Raw genomic sequence first — 22,713 nt, forward strand, 5'->3', positions numbered from 1 at the left:
TACCGGATCTAGAAGCTTATGATGCGATGATGGATGTGCTGGTCACAAATCACCAGGCTGAGCAAGCTGAAGAACTATGGAGTACGCTGTTGGAAGCACTACATGCTGCATCGCTGCAAACGCGGCATCTTAAATCTAGCCATACGACATGGCCGGAATTCATACCACACGAATCAACCTTTGTCAGTGTTATGACTGGACGGGCGAGTAGGAAGGATGTTGAGGGGGTGCTGACACTGTTTGAGGAGTTGGAGGAGGTGCATATACCGAGTATAGATGCGTATAGGATTGTTATACAGGTGCATGTCGCTGTTGGAGATGTGGGGGGTGCTGTGGCATGGTATGATAGGATGGTGGATAAGGGGTTTACGCCGCCGTTTTTGTTAAGTGCTACTATTCAGCGGTTGAGGAGACCTAACTCGGAGGTGTAAAATGTGTATTGCTAGAAGGAGTGTTAAATTTATTGGGGAGTTGTTTTGTGCAGTTATAATACAAGTAAATCATACAGCATCGTTTATATATCGACCTTGTGCCAGTATAATACAACATCATACAGCATCATACAGCATTTTTCATATGTCACCATCGTGTTAGTGTAAGAGTTGACGAATGAATGAGTCCAAAGAGTTGACGAATGAACACGTCCATGATACCTCCAATTCCAACACCACATTCTACTAACTTCCATAAACAGCAATCCAAGCAGCGACCCTCTTCATCATCTCCACCAACAATGGCATATTCCCCGAATTCCTCGACCATTCCGCAAACGCATCCGTCTTCATCAACTCCTTGACCAACTTATTCTCAGCAATATAATCCAGCGCACCGCTCTTCAACGAGTAATCATGTCTCGCATGTCCCCCAAAGCCGACAAATCAAGCACCGTATCAACATTACAATCACAAATGATGATTTCGTCGATAATGGATTTGTAGATTTGTAGCACTTGTATATATCCTTCGTTCCTCTGCGACCCTTGATGGCGATTGAAAACCAGACGGTAACAGGTACATTGTTGTCCTTTCCGTAATGAGCGACTGAGCGGAGTACTGGTATGAAAAGTCTAGAGTCAGATACAGCTGGAAATTCTTTGACAATGGCAGCTCTCAACAATGATTGCCAACCTGGAACGACATCTCTATGTAGATGAAATGACAAGGGTAAAAACTTAGACAGCAATGGCTCGCAACAGTCATTTCACAGGGACTTGCACTCTTTCACACTCAGCACATGAAAGCATAAGCAACCGACTTACTCATCGTCATCTGAATCATCTTCATCGCTACTACTGTCATCGTCAACAACAATCGTTGACTGCTTCGTCAACACCATTCGGAATCAAGCGTCTCCCTATTTGATTGACGGGCTCTACAAAAAGAATTGAGGGACAATATTAGAAAATATTGTTGATAACAAAATGTCTTGAGGTTCAAACTTTTGATCACTGTACACAAATGCTTGCGAAAACATTACCTGCTTCACCAAACGAAAGCTGATCGACATCACGGAGATTCCATAAATACGAAGCACTCTTTTGAGATATAGCACCCTCTGATTCGGAAAGCGGTTGCATGGTCGGCCGAGTACTACTAAAGTTTCGAAGTTTGTTATTTGGGAGTTTTGAGCTTTCTTCCGAGACAAGAGTTTATCACTAGAGAGAGACAGGACACTTACCTCCTGACTTCTCTATAATTAGGATGGGATTCCATTCCGGCCTATTCTCCCCACTAAGCAATGTACGTAAATGAGAAATGTATGAATTTTTTGGAGCTCACAAGCTGTCAAACTCCCACAATACATAAATCTCACGCTCCTGCGCTATAGATATTTACATGATTCCACAAGCAATGATTCCTTGTATCGCTGTACACGCTGGAGCAGGACAACATTCCAAGATCAACGAACTAGCCTACACTACACTCTGTCAAAACGCTGTATCGCACGGACTCGCCATCTTAAAACGCGGTGGACATGCCGATGAAGCCGTAGAAGCCGCTATTTGTACCCTCGAAGCATCTACACTCACAAACGCCGGTGTGGGAAGCAACCTCGACATACAAGGACACGTATCGTGTGATGCGTCTATAACGCTCTCACACCGTAATCAGCCAGGAGTCTCCTTTGGTAGTGTAGGTGGTATACAACGTGTGCCGCATCCTATAAGTGTTGCGAGGAGGATTATGGTGGAAGAGTCGAAGGCACGTGGTGCTGCTGGACGTATCTTGCCGATCATGTTGGTGGGAGGCGATGCAACTGAGTACGCCAAGAATCGTGGATTTGATGTGGTGGATGGTGACGAGGATATGATAACGGTGAAATCGAGGGGGCAGTATGAGAGGCACAAGGAGATCTTGCAGGGAGCTGTAGATCTGGCCTTCGAGGATAAAGTGCATCAGGAATCGCTAGAAGCATCTTCTGATAACGCAGAATCTCATAAAGGTATGCTGAAACGACCTCCAGACACCACCGACAGGTCAAACGCAAAACGACGAACTCACGACCACGACGACATATTCAACGATACGGTCGGAGCCGTATGCATAGATACAAACGGATCCGTAGCATCAGGCGTTTCATCAGGTGGCATATCCCTAAAACAATCTGGTAGAATAGGAGAAGCTGCCATATTCGGTGCTGGTTGCCACGCGCAAAACATCTCCTCCAAATCACCAATCGGATCATCAGTCTCAGGAACCGGAGAACACATTATGAAAACCATGCTGGCTCGAGATCTTACGCGAGCATTTGCAACTGCGCGAATGTATGATGTTGAAAAGGATACGGCGGTACTTAAGAGGTTGTATAATGAGTGTTTTGTAGAAGCGCCTGAACTGAGGGTGAAAGATGAGGCTGCTGCTGGTGTTTTGCTGTTGACGAATGGTGGACACGTGTGTGAGATGTTTTACGTCCATTCGACGCAGAGTTTTTGCGTTGGGTATGGGTCGATTAGAGAGGATGGGAAGGAGACCGTGTCGGCCATCATGTCGCGGTCGACGGGATCTAGTCCTGTTGTGTCGGGATATGCTGGGTTTTAGAAACCCTCCTGCAACGTCATAACACAACAGCTTTGTAAAACATAATAATAGTATAACCGCAGCATGTATACAGTCCAGATAAAAGCTACATTATAAGTTTATAGTATGCAGCACCTATTATCGTCACAGCCGACAAGGAAACGGAGAACCAGCTCACGTCCATGCCGTTCGTTGCCGAGCTTTTCGTCTCTCCCACACTCAAAGTCTGTGTCCCTGTTGCAGCAGCAGCTGCTTTAGTGGTAGTTGTAGCACCAGCATTGCTTGGTGATTCCTGAGCTGCACCGCCTTGATTAGCTGGTGGAGAGACGGTTGTTGGGCCAGAGGTATAAGATATAGAGGAGCCGCCACCGTTGGGTACGTAAGGGAGGTTGGCTTGTCCGTTGTCGAATGTGCCCGAGTAGTAGGTTCCCGGTATTGCGATCTAAGGGTAAGAGATTCGGGTTAGGTTGGATACATCATGATGGGAAGAGGTTTGAGACGTACGTCACATCCACTATGAGAAACGAAAGAGGATTAACTTTTGTTCTCCTATGAGCTTTTGATCTGCGACTTACTATCTGTCGTTATTGAGATTACATTGTCCTGATACTTTACAGCATCTGATACAGAATTGGCTGCTTCCGATGATTTGATAGACTGTAGAACCGAAGGATCAATTGTCTGAATGCGAACGTTGGACAGAGGTCGTTTCACTTACACTATGGAAGCAAAGCGTTAGTAACAGACCCTTCACCGATTCGTAACGACAAATCAACATACCTCTTTGAACCCTTGACACATGCCTCCGGGTGGTGAATTGTATGTTGGGTTGTAATCTAACACCAATAAAAGCTAGTCTAGGAAGGTCCCAATATCAACGTGTAATCGCCCAACAACACCATACCATATTGTCCACCAACAGCTCCAGAAGCAATATACCCGACATTCAACAAGCCCGTAACTTGCACCGTGTTGCCATCAGGCGATGCGACGTAATGCGCAGATTGTATGAAATTACTCGGCATCAGTTTACTTCCGGAAGCCAGTGAGGTATCTGTGCAGAACGCTACCGCATCAGATGAGGCTTGTACACTACTGCATCCCTCTGATATAGATATGTCTGTTGCTCCTGAGGTTGGTGGTAGCTAGAAAGAGGTGGTGTTGTGTGAGCGGAGCCTGAATGGGCGACAAGGTGGCTGTAAGGAGTTGGGAAGACGTACAAAGAGACAGAAAGCGCTGGCTATATGATGAATATGTTAGATTTGGTTGGTGCATGAGAATGCGATCTTCTTGACTTACCGCCTGATGTATCCAGAAAAATGATGGAAAAGGAAATGAGGGAGATGATGTTTGATCAGTAACAGATGTCGCCACGGAAAGACGTACGCCCTCAATATCCACCATCAAATACACATACGACTCCATAAAGATGCCTAAACATCAACCGGTTTGGTTGTAAACACGAATACTTACTCTGAATCGCAACTTGTTTGCTGCTACCACCACTCCCACAAAGACTTCCCGAGCATACACATGAGAAGGCACTCCTGACGAACAATAAGAGGCCCAATAACGATGCTATCCTGGGATTCATCCTCTACAATATCAAAAACCACTGTTCGGAGCTTTGGTCAAAACACACGACAGGGGTTTGTGCGGTTGGAGTGCGCTGTGCCACAGGCGAAAACAGGCTCTGGAAGGACGTGGTTTGGAAGAGAAAACGACAAGTAAAAGCTGTTGATCTGCAAGATTCTTGACTGATATTGACGTTCCAAGGCGTATTCCATGAGCGACCGATAGGACAATGTTGAAAACGCACGTTTGCGTCTGCTGTTGCCCACTGCCACGTGTTTTGGTATAGATTTTCAACTTACCACAATACTTGAACACGTCCTATGCGTTTTTAGGTGCGAAATAACCACCATTGCACGCGGAAACTCCTGTAATTCACTATCATCGGTAGATTGTTCATCCTCAGGCACGAAATCGTGGTTTCACTAGAAACGTCGCAAATCTCAAAGCTCAAGCGAGACAAGCTAGATCAGCATGGCATTCCAATCTTCTGCTGCTGCGGATGTATCTCCTGACAAGCCTCTACGTCTAGTTGGCAACATTGGGTCCCCGTGAGTGATTTGCGGACATCAACGAATTGCACAGATGTGACGAGAAGAACCAATAGTTTTGGAACACATATAGGTACTCTGTTAAGGTCAGAGCTTACTTGCGATACAGGAGGATTCCGTACCTATGGACACCAATGGTACTGCATCATATCATACATTCAACATTTTGTCGCATTGTTGACCATGCGATCCTATCAACACCATTATATCATAGACTCGACAAGTAGCCGACAAAGTACTTTTCGCTCATTACGCTCTGATCCGTCTTGGATCAAATCACTGCTCACACATCCATTACAAACACCCAGTACAAGACCGTCCCGAGTGTAATCCCCAAACTGGTCTACCCAGACAATTCGATTCATGTAGACTCGACCCCACTAATGCTCAGACTTGAAAAAGAATTCAAGAATCGACCAGTCACTTGTCCAGATCCAGCTACCCAGTTTATTGCTCATCTCATTGAAGACTTTGGTGATGAATGGGTTACAAAAATCATGTTTGCTGGACGCTGGTTTTATCCAAGAGATCAGAGCTTTGGACAGAAAGTTGTTGGGATTGGTATGGCGCTGAATGTGTGCATGTTTGTCACCAGCGCAAACGAGTTCACTGACATGATTTCGTTATTAGGAGCAACATTCCCTACCAAGTGAAACCCTTTGAACGCTTTATATTTCCCTCCAGATAGAATCATTAAATCAAACCCCTTGCACATAGCAAAATCGAATCAGATCCAATCGCTCAAGGCCTACGAGACCGCCAAGTCTCTCGAAATCCACTAGTGTTTGGCCCAAACAGCAACATCCATATCGTAACGCAAACCTATGAAATGATTATGGAGATTCTGGAAAATCATTTCGCAACGGGAGAATATTTCATTCTTGGTGGCAAGAGACCTTCTATGGCTGATTTCGGGATGGCGGGGCAGCTGTTTCAGGCCGGTGTTATTGATAGTGAGTGTTGTGGAGATATGGTGATCGGTGATGGTATTAGAGTTAATCGACGTGCTGTTGTTTTTAGCCACTACAAGTTTGAAGATGCGGGAAGAGCAGCCAGGGAGTGAGTCTTTTGACTATTCAAAGTAGATTCAAGGTACTGAATCAACGTCTTAGGATGTTTCGTATGGTTGTTCAGAATTGATGATTTGTCTGGATACGAGCCAGGCGATGCTCCTTCTGTAAGCCATATGCTCCAAAACGATTGTCTTGATGCACAAAGCCAAAATCACCAACATATTCATATATGTTAGATCGACAAACTACCACATGGCGCCATGGAACTACTGAAACTAATTGCACAAGTATACTTGCCATTCTTGGCTGCGAATGAGAAAGCTGCTCGAAACGGAGACCCAAGTTATACCATCACTCCACCAGGATTCCCTAGCTACACTGGGGTAAGTCTTCTACAGTTTGCTGCCCGGAAGGCTTGTTGTGTTTTAGTTTGAAATTGTCTACCACATTCAAGATTTTAATCCTCAAGTTTGTCAACGCAGGCGCCCTTCAGATACCAAGTCAGATGTCTCGAATGGCTAAGAGAGGAACTCGCTGGCATTCAGGGTGAATCTCGTGCGAAATTGGAAGCTGTGTTGAAGGCAACTGGATGTTGGGATATCTTGAATGTGCCAGCTCGACAGGCACCATCTAAAATCTAGTTTTCTCAATACCATGTGGTACTTCTCTCGAAAATCAATACGTCGCAGTAGCACTGGAAAGTTGAAGTGGAAACATTCAGACCTCTCGGTGTCGCTTTCAATGTCGGTTGGGTCAGTCTTAAACGAGTATCAAGGTACTGATATTCGACTAGTGAAAGAATCGGCTGCGAGATCCGCTCAACGTGATGATGGAACCTTGCAAGCGATCCACTCGTTCAAACGCCTGATATATATGTTGCCTCGATCGCGATTTCACTATGTTGCAGAGATGCAAATAGAAAGGTTTTATAATGAGAATTAATGACGAAAGACTGGTAGATCTCATTATTTTCAAAAACACGTTTGGATCGCTGATCGGAGCTTTTAATTCGGCGTGTAGCGATGTAATCTGGAATAAAAGATTTATTTCGACTATTTCGACGCGTTTATAGCCAAGAACCACGTCCATTGTGTTTCACTTTCAAGTGCAGCCACCGGGGGTGTTCTGGTCTCAAGGCAACGCACTCGCACTTTCGAACTTCTTTCAAACCAAAATCGAATGAGAGGGAAGCAATCAAACAACAAGACGACTACCAGAAGACTCGGCTCTAGCTCTCCAGAGATCCTAGCATCCGTCAAAGCAAACGTTTTGGGGGCAAACAACCACTGCAGCATTCCTCAACACCACTCTCTCTTACTTGACCCAGGCTAAGGACGAAAAGAAAGTAGCCAATCTTGTTATAAACAGTATTATAGTAGACTAGGTAAGCCCATTGAACCATTCTTGTTACTGCTTTCAAACTTGTTTATTATTCGCCGCACAACCACATGAACATCTGATGTCGAAGAAAAAAATTTACCTTGTGGACGGCACCCACACAATTCGTTTGATTCAAGTACACTAATTAATGTTGTTTAGATTAGTATTTAGATTCCCCCCTTTATAACTCCAAGCTGGGCTCCAAGTTCAGCTGACTCCCACCATAGTCCTGGTATTCTTTCTGATGGGCTAGAGTCTCCTCACCGTCTGTTTGCCAACAGGACGTCGCCGCTTCATTACTGCTCTCATTCATATATCTCATACCCTATACTCTGTATATCCTCCTTGCCCGAATCTCGTCATCTCCCTCTCAACTCAAAAATTAGTAATCCCACTCGAAACCTCATAACTAGATTTTACAGTCGGGACATTGTTGTTTTAAGTTATATATTATAACTACCACCTTATAGTATACTATTAAAGCAGTAGGAACAGCTCTATATCGGGTCAACGAGAGGACATGTCAATCTCTTCAACCGTCACTACTGCCAATAATTCAAACACCAACACTAGTACCATACCTCCCATAACAAACCGATCTAGCCCAGCTCTATCAGCTGTATCTGCTCCCAGAATGCCTGCCTGTGTTCCATTAGCTCGGGCCATGTCTCCTGTTGAATTCAAGAACATGAGATTCTTGATTACGGATTGTCCTATTGATGCGTCTTTGGGTCATTATCTTGCAGTAAGTATTTACACAGTATGTACAGTGTTCATGTTATGATTGTGGTGCATCATGGAAAAGGTTTTGGATGGTGTTGGGCAGACTGATCGACCGTCGGGTGGTGAGATGGAGTGCATTGTACACATATGAAGTGTTGGGCTTCCGTGCAATGTACAGCATGCTCTCTCAGACGCTCATTCTCTAACTATTCATCACAATCGCCTCGTTACTCATCCTCTGTTTCCCCCCTAATGTAGGAATTCCAGGCCAGAGGCGTCACCGATGTAGTTAGGGTATGTGAAGCAACCTACGATAAGACATATCTGGAGAGCAACGGAATCAAAGTCCACGATTGGCCATTCAAGGACGGTGGAATCCCACCCAACGAGGTGGTTTTGGCATGGCTCGCACTATGTGAATCCCGTTTTGGAAGTGTATCCTTCAACCCATCCTCTTCACCTACTCCAACAAACGCCAAAATAGTAGATACCGACAATGGTGCTGTCACAGGACTCATCGTAAACAAACCAGTCATTGCGATCCACTGTGTAGCAGGATTGGGTCGAGCTCCGGTATTAGTCGCGATAGCACTGATTGAAGCAGGAATGGCTCCATTGGACTGTATAGAATATGTCAGACGAGGTATCGTGTTTGTGCCTCGCACAATCCACTTTTTGAATTCAAATTGAAATTTAGATATCTTTTCGTTTTATAGCACGTCGAGGAGCCTTCAATTCAATCCAATTGAGTTTCTTAGTTGACAATTATAAACGTCAATGGATGAAGAAATCAGGTAGGTTGGGTATTAGTGCTGTGGGTGTCATGATGAAAAGATCCACTTCTCCTGGAATGGATGCTGCTCTACGACGCAAATCTGATGAGAGCAACTCCAACTCGAAGGACGGAGACAGCAGCAGCACCGGCAGCCAAAGCACTAGTGGAGCTACAAGTGCCTTGAAGAGTCTCTTTCGATTGAAGAGCCGCCCAAGCTCTATGGCATTACCAAGCCACACTGGTGAAGCATGAATGATAAATGATATAAAGGTGTCCTCATTTGTAGGGAAGTAAAGGATTGGCAAAACAAATATAATAAACGTGTCTTAAATATTCGCGTTGCTGGCAGCGAGACCCCGTTGGCGAGATCAAGAGAATTATCGCGAAGTTCATCGCAGCCTCTTGGTCTGTTTCGGGACCAACACGCCAGGCCAAAACGTGAGAAAACTTCCAAACATCAACTAGAGCGAAAAGTAGAGAGACAAAGATGTCAGCACGAAAAGGAAAAGGAAAGGCAGGTGGAGGACGCTTTAAATCCAAGAAGCGAGATGATAGTGAAGATGAAGAAAGTCCATTCGAATCAGAACCGAGAAGTGAAGAAAGAAGTGAAGATGAAGAAGATGAACAACCAGAACAAGGTAACGTGCATAGTTTATTTTAACATGATGGGAGTAGATTCGTTATTTAGAATATTTGCGCTCTACGAAGTCGATTGTTGCAATGGAAAATCAACATTTGAAGAACATTGACATCCGGAATGGAACGCATCGAACAAGTCTGTGTGAATAAGACAATTATCATCTAATCAACTCTATTATTTTCGACACTAGCGAGATCTTCACCTGCACGTGGCCGTCGCGGAAACTCGATTGTGAACTCCTCACCTTCCAAATCAACACCCATATCCTTTGGAGGCATAAACAAAAACAATGCACTCCCACTGCCTCCTCCACCACCGCCAATAGACTACTCTGCAATCCCTGACTCTATATGGCAGAATGTCGCTGCACTGCTATCTCAACAACTGGGTCGACCTCTTCCTCCTACAATGACGGTATTGCTGCCGCTCATGCACCAACTGAGTGGTAAAGGGCAATTACCGTTTCCGATGCCTGTACCTGGTGCGATACCTGCTGTTTCTGCTACCAGTGGTAATAGTAGTAGTAATAATGCAGGAATTAGTAATCAGACGCCACGAGGCAAACCAGTCGGTAAAGAGGAAGTAAATAGTAGTGCAACGCCAACGAATGATGGTGGGCAGCAGTTACGAACTAGTGGACGAGCACGCAAGAAGCGGGATTTTAGTGGTATGGATGAGTATACTGAGGAGGACGAGAGTATGACTCCACAACCTCAAGAGTCGCCACGTGGTAGTACTGCTCCAACAACAGATAATAATAATCAACAACAACCGCAGCAGCAGCAACCACAACCCAAACACCACAAACCCGCCGAAGCATACGACGACTGGCCGCCACGTGTATACCCCCGCACCAAACGAACATCAGTACGTACCCCCGAAATCCAAATCCAATGGATTCTCCCACCAGTTCCCTTATACACCTTCACACCAGACTACAACTATACATCCACCGCATCCCATCTCGGATACACAGGGTCTGCAGCCGCTGGACACGCAATCCAGTACACGGGATCAGATATGGATGATACAGATGGTGATTTTGATCCTCGACGACGCAGATTGCTGTTGCAGAGAGCTGGGCGAGGTGGTGGTGCGGGTACTGGTGCTGGGGGTAATGTGAATATGGCGGATTCGATGAGGGTGCAAAAGAAGCCGAGGATTAAGTGGACTGAGGATGAGGTTGATGCGTTGGAGGATGGGATGAGGCAGCATGGGACGAGGTGGAGTGCTATTGAGGCGCTGCATGGGAAGGGAGGGACTGGGAGGTTGTCGTTGCGTGATCAGGTTTGTGATCTGGCGTCGTATAGATGGACTATCTTTTGCGTTGCTTGTTCGTGCCATGGATCTGACATTGTGGTTTTGTTTTTGAAAGGTACAACTCAAGGATAAAGCTCGTGTTGAAAAGGCTCGTAGAATCAAACTTGGATTGGAGCTTGGTCCGTTTGAAAGAGTGAGTGAGATGGCGGGTGGAACAGAACCTGTGCGGAGTCGTTTTGCAAAATCTTGTTTTTTCGCTTGTTACCAACCAGACTCTTCATCATTTTCACAGGCATCCAATTAAAAGCAACTTTACACGAGCTGCACTCTCACAGAACCCACAAAAATATGACTATGCTGTATAGAAATCAATTATCGTTCTATTCTGCTCAAAGCCACGGTCAAAATAGAATTTGTAAAACATTCTGACTTGACGAAACACAAATATATATGATGATGAGTAACAAAAAAGCAACACGATAGTTATAAGATGATATAAGTGATGATGATGTCAGACTATGTGCAAAATTTCAAACCTCTCCTCCTTCTCCGTCTCTTCCTTTCTTATTTTCCCTTCAAATCCACCAGCTTCATAATAAGATTAGCCCCCACAGCGAAAAACACGACAATGATAATTAGTCTTGTCCCCATCTACAGCGAAAACCACTCAGAATATGGATAAAAAAGGGTATGAAAACAACGAATCACCTTGTCTTCAAACGCAGCCCCAGATTCACGTTTCTGTAAGCGGTCAGCACGTTCGTAAAACCTCCATAGTGCGTAGACGAGGAATATGAGGGTTGAGAGTGTGAATATTACGCCTGCTGCTTGTCCTGTTTGTGTGTGAAGAGTGGAAATTTGTCAGAGTTGCCACAAAACAACCCGGTACTACTTTTGAATAATAACTTGAAAAGCTTCCAGGCTCTTGACAATGGGGGTGACTTGAAGCTGATCTCTTTGACCACTTATGAGATCGTGATACTTCCATTTGGGGACTTTGCATCATACTCTCGTCGTCCTTTGTCAAGGTGCCACGACACATGTACGTACCTATCTGACTGCTTCCGTTCACAAGGGCAATTCCAAGACCTCCCAATATCAGCGAGACTGCGGTAAAAGAAACAACGAGAGTCAGAGTGGGCGAAAAAAAAGCAGCTTCATCCTTGCCAATTTTGACAAGCAAACATTCGGCAGTTCAAGCATACATTGAGCCCAAGACAGAAAGGTCCTCTCATTAGCCAGAAAGTTTTTGATTTTGACTGGTAGTTGACCTATACATCCAGAATCAGTCAGTACATGTCCCATATCTAGTTACTTTTACAGAGCTCGTCATGAATGTGTACCAGATGTATTGGAGCCAGACGTTGCAGGTTGTTTTCCTTTTCCACGGGGATCATGTGGGTCAAAGTATTGGAGGAAGGAGAGATGGCCTCTGTTGATAAGGGAATGGTATCAGTCATGGTAGAGAGACGGTTTTTTGCACTTTTTGAAGATACAAGACAGAAGCTTTAGGGAAAGAGGATGTAGCCATACCTCCTGGATAGTAGTGTGTCGTCATCTGGTGAGTGCGGCATGGTCTGTAGAAGCCTCCTTCAATGCAAGGTGAAGCAAATCTGACTGTGAAAAGATTTTAGGAATCGGAAAAGCTCAAACCCAAAAGTAGACGGTTCGACAGAGGTTTGTATCGATTGGTAGAGTATAATCGACGCGTGCGATGGCCTTGCCCTGAAGGTTTGGACCGTGATTACCGTGATTCGCTTGACTTTTGAAGCGAAGAAACGTGAAATGTTGCAATGCGGCTCAAACACGTTCGAAACACGAGAGTTATAGCTTCCATCTCCAATTCAAAGGAATACAATCATGTTCCAAATGCCTCTTCTTTGCCGGTGAGCTATGCTTGACTACCATCACCATCCATTATTTTTTTCTCACAAAAATCCAAACATATAGCAATGACGACCTTCTTGACCAGACCCATAAACAGGCAGTGCGATGCCTCCTTCAGCACATCGTCCATCCGGCACCTCATCACAACTGCACAAAAGAAATGGCTGCTCGAAACTGGCATCGCTCAACCAGCAAACAATCGTCCAAAACATTTCCCACCATCTCCAAGCAGGATCGCAGCCATAATAGCTACAAAGAAGGGCATAGACAAATCTACAGACAACCAACCACAAAAAGGTGTCAAGAACCCTCCTCACATATACAGGAAACGCATGGCACGCAAGACACCATTTGATGAATTCAAAGTCCCGCAGGAACAGCATCATCCTGATCAGGTCGTGACTCCTGTCAAGCCGTGGTATAATGATCCGTATCTGCTGGCGGCTAGAATATCGGTGCTGGCTAGCAAGACGGCCACGGAGCCGGATGCGTGGGATTTGTTGGTGAGGCATACAGGGAGTGCGAATGTCGAGGTGTTTAATACGTATATATCGGCGGTGCTCAAGAGAGGGGATAGGCAGGCTGCATGGAAGGCCTATTACATGGTATGAATGATGCGTTGTACTGTTGTTCAAGTTTCTGTCTCAAGTTTCACTTTACGCTAGATGGTGACCCGGAAGAAACAGCCATCCCCAACAACACACACCATGCTCCTAACCGCACTCGCAGACGCATGCAAAGACCCAGCAACAGATACCGACTACCGTAAATCCAAACTCGTACAGGCACTCGCCCATCTCGATAAAGTCGTCGCTCCCACAACCGCAATCCTAAACGCGGCCTTGAAAGTATGTAGCCAGTGTGTCGCAGAAGGCGGATATGAGTCTGGCGTCGAGATATATAGGAGAATGGTTGGTCGTGATGTTGGTGACAATCGTACAGCAGGCAAAGTGCCGAAGGATGTAATGGCATCTCCAGATATAATTACATTCGTGGCGATGTTTACGCTGTGTCGAGGATGCAGAAATGGTGATGATGGCGTAGGGAAGGCTAAAGAGGTCTGGGAGGAGGTGTTGAGGCAGTATGAGATGGAAAGGCTGAAACTGGATGCGAGACTTGTCGCATCGTATCTAGCGTGCTTTGTTAGAGCTAATGAAGCAGATGTGCAGCTCGCTCTGGATGTAGCATGTAGATACTTTGATTTGCCGGCTCGTATTGAAGATGTGATGCCACCGTCGAAGCAAAGCACTAGCACTAGTAAACCAGACACATTTGTTTTATCCCCACCATCCCTCTACACCATCCTCCGTCTCGTCCAACGCCTCGATCTCGACCAGCTAGGATTCGCATACATGGACATTGCCCAGAAACGGGATCTCGTAACGCTCGATGAAGGTGTATATGATTTACAAACTGGGTTTCTGTTACGCAAGCATAAAGTCGAGAAGGCTTGGAATGTCGCTACGCAGTGTGCTGCTAGTGCGACACTTACGCTGGCTATGAAGACTAGTATATGTTACAGTGCTATAAAACCGAATAACCGGGGAAACGAAATATGGAGTACCCGTTTACGTGATTGTGTTGTAAAGGCATCGGACTATGAATTAAGGGGGCTGGATTTACGGTGCAGTGGGAGATTACTGGATGCGTTGCTTAACGGCAACGATTATGATACTGCCAGACAAGCTGTTGTAAGGTGTATGGGACCATGGGTTGTGAAATCGAAATCGGTTTTCTTAAAACCGGATCGAGAGTATGATGCACGGTTGCAGGCTGAGAAGAGAGATCGGGCGGAATTGCTGAGGTTGGCGTTGAGGGCATTTAGGAATGGTGGTGGGGAGATGGATTTGGTGGGTGTTGATGCGGTCGAGAAGATTGAGGACGCGCTGGCGGTGTATAATGAGGAAGGCAACGAGGTGGATGATGTGAAGGGTCGGAGACGTGAGAAGAAGGGTGGTAGCAGTATTAAGAGTAGTAGGAATAGTATGAGTAATCAGCAGCAAATTACTGTATAAAGAGCTTTAATTTATAATGTAATATAGCGTAGAACCTCGATTCAAGTGCATGTGAAAAAGTTGATATTTGAACTTGCTGTGCCCTACTCCGCCTCTGAGTTTACTTCGCAACACATTGCCTACGTCGAACTGTCATCTTGTGGAAATCTACCGGTTGTAAAGCTGCGATTTGCTACGTACAAGCCAGATACTCTGTAGCTATAACTTGGTAAGTCTTGCAATACTATCTGCTCCTTCGTCAAAACTCTGTTTGAGCCTTTGCACCCATGGTTTGCGCAAAACACCCTTTGTTGTTGTGAATCGTATGGCGGATACCTACTCACATTGTTGCAAATCTGTATATCAAACGGCTTGAAACCTCATATGAACGCACCTCTCACCTATAGACTCAACATCAACACCCGACGTAACACACTGCCACTTTACACATGACAACCGCCGAACAACCCGCTGCTGCTGAAGCAAAATCAGAATATGTCGTTGACGGCGTCGACCGCTCGTGCTGCGCTACGGGATATCTAGCTCAAGGACCTGGTAAAAAGCAGCAATCTGCAAAACCGTAATACATGTAAGCTGAGTTTCTTTGTGCTAGATCCAACGGGCACGATTGAGAAAATCGGTGGCAGGGACTGCTACGTTGCGCGTCCCAAGACGTTTACGGGGAAGGCGATTATGCTGATTCCGGATGTTTTTGGATGGGCTGTAAGTTTGTTGTTGATACGTTGGGAGACAAGGGATCTGGAGCTCATAGGCGATTTTCGATTGTAGATTAAGAATGCAAGAGTTATCGCTGATCGCTTTGCGGAAGGTGGATTTTGTAAGTTGTCTCAAAGTTCCAAGTGTTTGTGATATTACATTCGACGAATGTGATTTACTCAATTACCAACATTCTCTGCTGTACGCATTTACCAATTCATATTCTGTCACAGTGGTAGTCGTCCCGGACTTCTTCAACGGAGACCGCATCGCACCTGATTTCATAAAAGATGCCTTCTTCCCTGCCAAGACCATATTGGGCAAAATGGGAGCTGTAAGCGCATTTTATACCATCACATCCCTTCAGTCGCATCAAAAAGCTAATGCAAATCTGTATTTGTTGGATAGGGCGTTCGTATGGTCCTCTCAGCACCCGCATTCATATCCTTCATCCGCAAACACGATCCTTCCAAAATCGTCGATTTGGCTACCCCTATTGTGAATGAGTTGAAAGGGGAAAGATTTGGGTGTGTCAAGTTGGGGGCTACTGGGTATTGCTGGGGTGAGTTTGTAAATAATATTTGCTGATGCTTCCCAGAACTTGTTTTGGTTTTGTCACTGAGTTTGTGTTTCTTTAGGTGGTATGGCAGGAGCTCTTTTAGCTGGGACGGACTTGGTTGATGTTGTTGTTATTAATCACCCTGGTATGCAATTTTGAGGTTTCGTCGTGTGAGATCAAATAGCATCCACACGATAGCTGATTTTTTGTTGTTAGGTCCAATTGACTTCCCAAAGGCAAGCTCACCATCGTCCTTACAGCTTCAAACTTGGAGACTAACACACGAAACATACAGGCAACCGACGCCATCAAAAAACCCACACTATGGCTTCTCGCCGAAACAGACCAATACTTTTCTGACGCGCTCAAGGACAAGATTGTCGCGTCGCTTCAGGCTAGGAAGGCGGATGCGCAGTTTGTTACCTTGTAAGTGTTGCAACCATTCTATGTGTACACCTGATAAGTGAGTTTGAATTTTTTTGCATTTTCAATGCTAGTCCAGGAACAGTGCATGGATTTGCATCGCGAGGAGATGAAGGGAATGAGGTTACGAAGAAGGCTATGGTGGGCGCGCGGGAGAAGGCGTTAGAGTTTTTTAAGGAGAGGTTGTGAAGGAGAGAGTTTGAAGGACGTTAGTAAACGATGTAGCTGGGCGCATTTTTGGTTTGATGTTTTTAACTTTCTGAAACAAGATGGGATTTATTGGAGCCCTTTGTTTTGGGTGTTGATACTGGTGTTGTTGGATTTGCTGTTTTCGTGTAGTCAACTGTTTGGACCAGTGTGATTTTCAACGTGACAATCTTGCTCTTCTTTGGACACTATTCAGAGCTATTAGAGCTATTGGACAGAGGTATTGGCTTTGGATTGATCAAGAATTGGTGACGTATTGAGGATGTGTTTTGGTGATGCTGGGACCCGTTAAGTTAGTGAGAAACACGCTGAGAGCAACACCTGTTGAGTTAGTGAGAAATACGTCGAGAGCAAAACTTATTGTTGCCGTTGGTCGTGACGATTACCTGACATTTTCCACTCTCGCAGCTTCTCGTTTTCAAACATTGAAATGGATATCACGTATCAATGACTTTCATGCTCAAACTGCCGTTGCAACAAAACTTTTTTGGAGCTTGTTTTCCTTGAGACTGGACACGGATTGGCTTCTAGAGCGATGGAAGATTCATAGTCTCGAAAATGGCTATGGAGCCTGATCGTGACAAGGCGTTGGAGGTTTTAAGAATCGGTTACGAGAGACGTGAAGGTTGCGGAACGAGATTGTTTGGGCGATGAGTAGTTATGAGTGTTTGGCTCTATGTACAGTTTTACTGTACGAAATACGAGGAGCCTTCTCCAACACGTTTTCAAAGGTCATGTGATGAATCTTGTTAATTTCTAGCCTTTAGATTCTTGAGAGTATACGAACGCGTAAAAGGCAGCCTAATAATGTATGTGTCTCCTTCCTTTTCTAAGCTACGGTTTTAAAACAGTTGTCGATTTCTGTGATTCTCAGCCTTCCAACATCGTGTCCTACCTGAACTCTAGAAACCCACCACCATCAACCATAGCCTTGGAACAAATAAGAGCGGTAAGTTGGAGTTTCATACGTAGAATGACCGAGTCCCTCGTAGCGTTCCATTCTACTGCTGCCTGAATGCTGTAGAGCTCCATAATGTTATGAATCGTTTGCGGCAGTCGCTTTTCAACTTCACGCCATAGTTTCTTGTCATCAGTATACATAGTGAATTTAAAATAAACATCGTATACTTAATGAAAATGCACTCTACTAACTCCCTTTGTCTCCTCCCTTAGATCCACTCGCCAACATCAAGCCCCCAAACATTTCCACCCAATGTCAGCCCAACCAAACTCATACGTGATAGACGGTGTAGATCGCTCATGTTGCGCTACAGGATATTTAGCACAAGGACCTGGTAAAACACCTCTTTCGTCTCAGTCTTTCAGCGTTTGAACTTGTAAACTCATCGTCATGTTGTTGCAAATAGATCCCACAGGCACAACCACCAAAATCGGAGGCCGTGACTGCTATATCGCGCGACCAAAGAACTTTGATGGTAGAGCTGTGATGATTGTGCCTGATGTGTTTGGATGGGGTGTAAGTTGTAGTGAACATTTCAAGGCCGCCAGAGTAGTATCCGTTTTTTTTCTTGTTCGGACTGACGGGACGTACTTTTGTAGATCAAGAACATACGAGTTATCTCAGACAAGTTCGCTGAGGCTGGTTTCTGTAAGTTCCGTGTTCTGGATAAAACTCGACATGTTGAACGTGTTGAATGTGTAGAACCCGAGATGTTTAAGGGCAACATGCTGTAAGCTGACCGTTTTCGTTTTTTTCTTTAGTGACAATTGTACCTGATTTCTTTTCCGGTGATGCCATCGAGCCATCATTCATAAACGACGCTCTTCACCCACCAACTACCATGTTTGGAAAACTCGCGTCTGTACGTCCACCGATCTTCTCCCGTGTCTACTCATCAATCTAAAGCTCACTCTGTACATTGCAGGGTGTCCGTCTAGTCCTCGCCGCACCAGCGTTTATAGCCTTCATGCTAAAACACAAATGGGGCACGATTGTCGAAATGGCGACACCGATTGTCACGGAATTGAAGAGTGAAAAGTACGGTGTTAAGAAGATTGCTGTTAATGGTTACTGCTGGGGTGGGAGCGCGGGTAGTATATTGGCGGGTAGTGGGTTGGTTGATGCTGTTAGTATTAATCATCCTGGTAAACGAGTGGTTATGGTCGCATTCTGTGGTAGTACATATCCGGCTTGACTTATATTGGGTTTGGTTTCTTTAGGTCCTATTGATTTTCCAAAGGTAAGGAGCTCGACGCACTCTCTTTACGTTCGACGATCTGATGGAACTTACTTGTTTAGGTGGTTGATGCAATCAACGTCCCCACACTTTGGTTGTGTGCTGAAGTCGACGGGCTCTTCAGTGATAAGGCAAAAGAGCAGATTCAAGCGTCGTTGTTGAAGAGGAAGGCTGATGCGGAGTTTGTTACCTAGTAAGTGGTCCTTGGTGTGTGTAAAGAAGCAGACCTGCTTGTACACGTGTTTTTTTGCGTTACGTTGTGATGTGTAGAGGCTGACAATATTCGTCATCCAGTCCAGGCACAGTACACGGATTCGCTTCACGCGGCGATGAAGGAAACGAGGTGACCAAGAAAGCAATGGTTGCTGCTCGTGATAAGGCACTGGAGTTTTTCAAGGCCAAGCTTTGAAAACCATATAAAATTTCCTTGTTATTGTTTATGACTAGAATACTTTTGACTATGTTGTGTGTTTTTATGCAAAATACATAAACCTGATTTCACTTCAGTTTCACCCAATGTTACAAAAACGGATCATCAGTCCTCTTTGACGTAAACCTACATCTCTCACCCGTGATTCTCCAAACGTCCTCGTCAAGCGTTTTACGTGCATTAAATCCCTTCTTCCATAGCACGGGATATGCTTGCATCAACAGTCTCGGTGCTCGTCCATCATCAAACACTTTCTCTCGTGCTTCAAACCCAGATACTATCGATTCTCCATACAGATTACCCGCCTCTCCAATAAAGCATTCAGTTAATTTCTTTAGACCTGTTAGGAGCGTGACTATATCCGTTTCACGGAAATCGTACGGAGCAATCCAGCAATGTTCAAGATTATAACACGTATCTACTATGTCTTGTATCGTGATTTCTGGCTTGGCGGTACTATACGCTGAGAACATTTTGAGGCGTTTGAGTTGTGTGCCCTGGGTGTGGAGGAAGTGGTTGATGAGAAGCGGTGTACAGTCTGACGGTGATATTTCGAATTCGGTTAGTTTCGGATACTTTGTGGTTCGGAATGGGGGTTCTATACTATCTAGAGGTGTTGATCCTACACGGTCAATGAGACTGACTGATGTCAAACTCGATGCATGTTTCATATATGTTGTGGACACGTCGGTCAGATCCACGGCTGTTTGTATGAGGTTTAGATGTTTCAAGTGTGTTGAATACAGGTGCTGGAGCTGTCCTGGTTGTAGTGTGCATCGTGTCAGAGTGATGTACGTGAGGTTTGGGAAGTGTGAGAGAATGTTATGAGGTGTTGATGACAGGTCGACTTGGATAAGGTAGAAGGTTCTGAGTGTGTCTGAGCTGTGGGAGAGTGCGATCGTCATTTCGTGCTGCCATGTTACGGAAACTAGGTAATTTAAATCGGCGTGAGTGATTGGGCACACGCACAAAAATGTCAAGATGCGTAATTTGCCACAGGGAACAAAGCTGCTGTAGGGATAGCAACGAACTCACATTGTCCGGAATACATTGTCGACCAGGTAAAAGTCTCTAGCCTCAATCTCCCCAGAGCAGCAGCCAAATATTTCTGTGCCTCGTTATACTTGGGCAGCGAGACAGCATTCAGCCTATCACATACTATAAACACCCGTTTCAGCGAGGTGTCGTTGTCACTAATAAATTTATCCCACTGTCGTTTCTTCCAAGTCAGCAACGTTCCACTCAAAAACGATATCGAAGCCAAGTTTTTGAGCGACGATACGGCGACTTTACGTGCTGTTTTCACGTTACGGAGACGAGGGCAGAGCGTAATGAGAGTTTCGAAGCCTCGACGTGCTTTTTCGACTTGTGCGTTTGATCTAAAGGTGTGGAAGAATCAGTCGTAATCCATTGACAGCTTGACCAACAAGATACTATCAGTCAAATACAAATCACGTACAAGTTCTCACATCCCATATACAGGGCATCCAAATTCAATTCAAAAATGTACTTTAACGCGTCTTGTCGATACACATCAACTCCTACTTTGGGCTGTTGGTGACACTTGACAATAAATGCCAGACACTCGAGGCACTTTTCCATCTTTAACGTAGTGTCTAAATCCATTGTTATATGCTGGTATGCTGATTTTCGCTCCATGAAGGGCATTTTCGAGTATAGTTTGGGTACTATCGTGTTGAAGGGTTAGGTCGACGGCATATAGTGAACGGTGTGGCTGTATTTAAGCTCACCGACAAGAGAATTAAGCAGCTTTGATACCAGACTTAGCGAGTATAGCGTGTCTGGGATGGCAACGAAATCGACGATGCAATGTAGCACATCTGCATTCAACACCAGCGTGCTTGAGGACGGAGTAGCGTGATTTTGTGGCTTTATAAATTGTGTTTTAATGGAGCACTTCCGTTTTGGTCGGTCCATTGTTGTCGTGTTGAAAAATCAGGTGTAATCTATGATTGCAAATTTCGTGATTTGGAGGTTAGAAACACACTGAAAAGATCAAAAACACACGATACACTGTGTTTTCATATATAGCACGCGACTTGTATAATTTATAACTGACCGATCGATAGTACCTAACTTTACCTGATTTCCGCTTGCAATCCTTCCTATTGACCAAACTCCAACTTCAACGGAGCAAGTAGCCAGCCATGTTGAATATGTTCAAGAAGAAGCCGCAGCAGCAGCAGGCACCTCCACCGTACGCTGCGGCTCCTATGATGCAACAACAACAGCAAATGCCTCCTCAACAGTATCAGCAAATGCCTCAACAGTACCAGCAGCCTCAACAGCAACCTCAGCAGCCGTTTGTTCGTCCTCCAGACATCCCTCCGCCAAACCAAACTATCTGGAGTCCGCCCTTGCCAAAAGACTGGGTACGCTTTCATCTCTCCATCATCGAAATCAAAGTTTCGTCAACTGACACATTACTCCAAACTTTACTTAGGTCGGAGACTGGAGTCCACAATACTCTCGATACTTTTTCCACAACACGGCAACTGGTGCTTCTGTCTGGTAACTGCTCTTTTCTACTTGTCAGCTCTCAAGCTTACCTCTCAACACTATGATACCACTTACACATTGCATTTTCAAACCCCGTTTACCCCTTAGGGATGATCCAAGAGGTCCAGGAAACACCATGCCACCACCTCCTCCAAATGCTACTCCCCAGCAACAACAACCAGACCAACAAAAACCGTATGCTGCTCAACCTGTTCAGCAGGGACAATACCCACAAGGACAGTACCCACAACAGCAAGGACAGCCACAAGTTGTGTATGTACAAGCTCCGCCTCAGCAACAGCAGTCTGGAATGTTTGGTGGTGCTTCGAGGCCTGGTATGGGAGGTAATGTCATGAACTGAATGGTTGATGCTTTGACCGTTACGACGATGAGGCGGAACAATGATTGTAACGAATGCTTTGTATTAGGAATGCTTGGCGGTGCTGCGTTAGGAGGTACGCTCTAGTATACAAAATCATCCTTTTACGTTTTTTTGATGTGTCTTTGTTCTGCACAGCTGGCGGTGGACTACTCGCTGGTGGACTCCTTTCATCCATGATGCAGCCACACTATGGAATGGGTGGTGGCTACTATCCCTCGCCTGGGTAAGGAGACGCTCAAGCCTTGCTACATTCTCGCAAAATAAAATAAAAAGTTGATAAATGTCGCTAAATTCCTCAACACGCGCCCAACATAGATTCGGAGGTGGCATGTTTGGCGGTGGTATGGGCGGCTACGGCGGTGGATACGGCGGTGGTGAAACCATTATTGAAAACAACACATACAACAATTATGATAACGATGATAACAACAATGGCAATGGTGGTGGTGGATTCCTAGGTGCTGC

General features: G+C 45.2%; 2 protein-coding genes across 2 annotated transcripts; one reads left to right on the forward strand and one right to left on the reverse strand.

Annotated features, from left to right (window-relative positions):
- Positions 1 to 8,053: 8,053 nt before the first annotated feature.
- Positions 8,054 to 9,283, forward strand: SmJEL517_g04585 (uncharacterized protein; the record flags this gene model as incomplete). The annotated part of the gene is made up of 3 exons (XM_031170513.1): positions 8,054 to 8,278; positions 8,515 to 8,899; positions 8,973 to 9,283. The coding sequence occupies 3 exons, from the start codon at positions 8,054 to 8,056 to the stop codon at positions 9,281 to 9,283; spliced, it is 921 nt and encodes a 306-aa protein (XP_031023493.1).
- A 2,212-nt stretch (positions 9,284 to 11,495) lies between these two features.
- Positions 11,496 to 12,505, reverse strand: SmJEL517_g04586 (uncharacterized protein; the record flags this gene model as incomplete). The annotated part of the gene is made up of 6 exons (XM_031170514.1): positions 11,496 to 11,582; positions 11,640 to 11,764; positions 11,982 to 12,038; positions 12,137 to 12,202; positions 12,275 to 12,363; positions 12,465 to 12,505. The coding sequence occupies 6 exons, from the start codon at positions 12,503 to 12,505 to the stop codon at positions 11,496 to 11,498; spliced, it is 465 nt and encodes a 154-aa protein (XP_031023531.1).
- Positions 12,506 to 22,713: the final 10,208 nt, after the last annotated feature.

This window comes from Synchytrium microbalum, assembly GCF_006535985.1.
Source record: "Synchytrium microbalum strain JEL517 chromosome Unknown SmJEL517_scf0032, whole genome shotgun sequence".
Lineage (NCBI taxonomy): Eukaryota > Fungi > Chytridiomycota > Chytridiomycetes > Synchytriales > Synchytriaceae > Synchytrium > Synchytrium microbalum.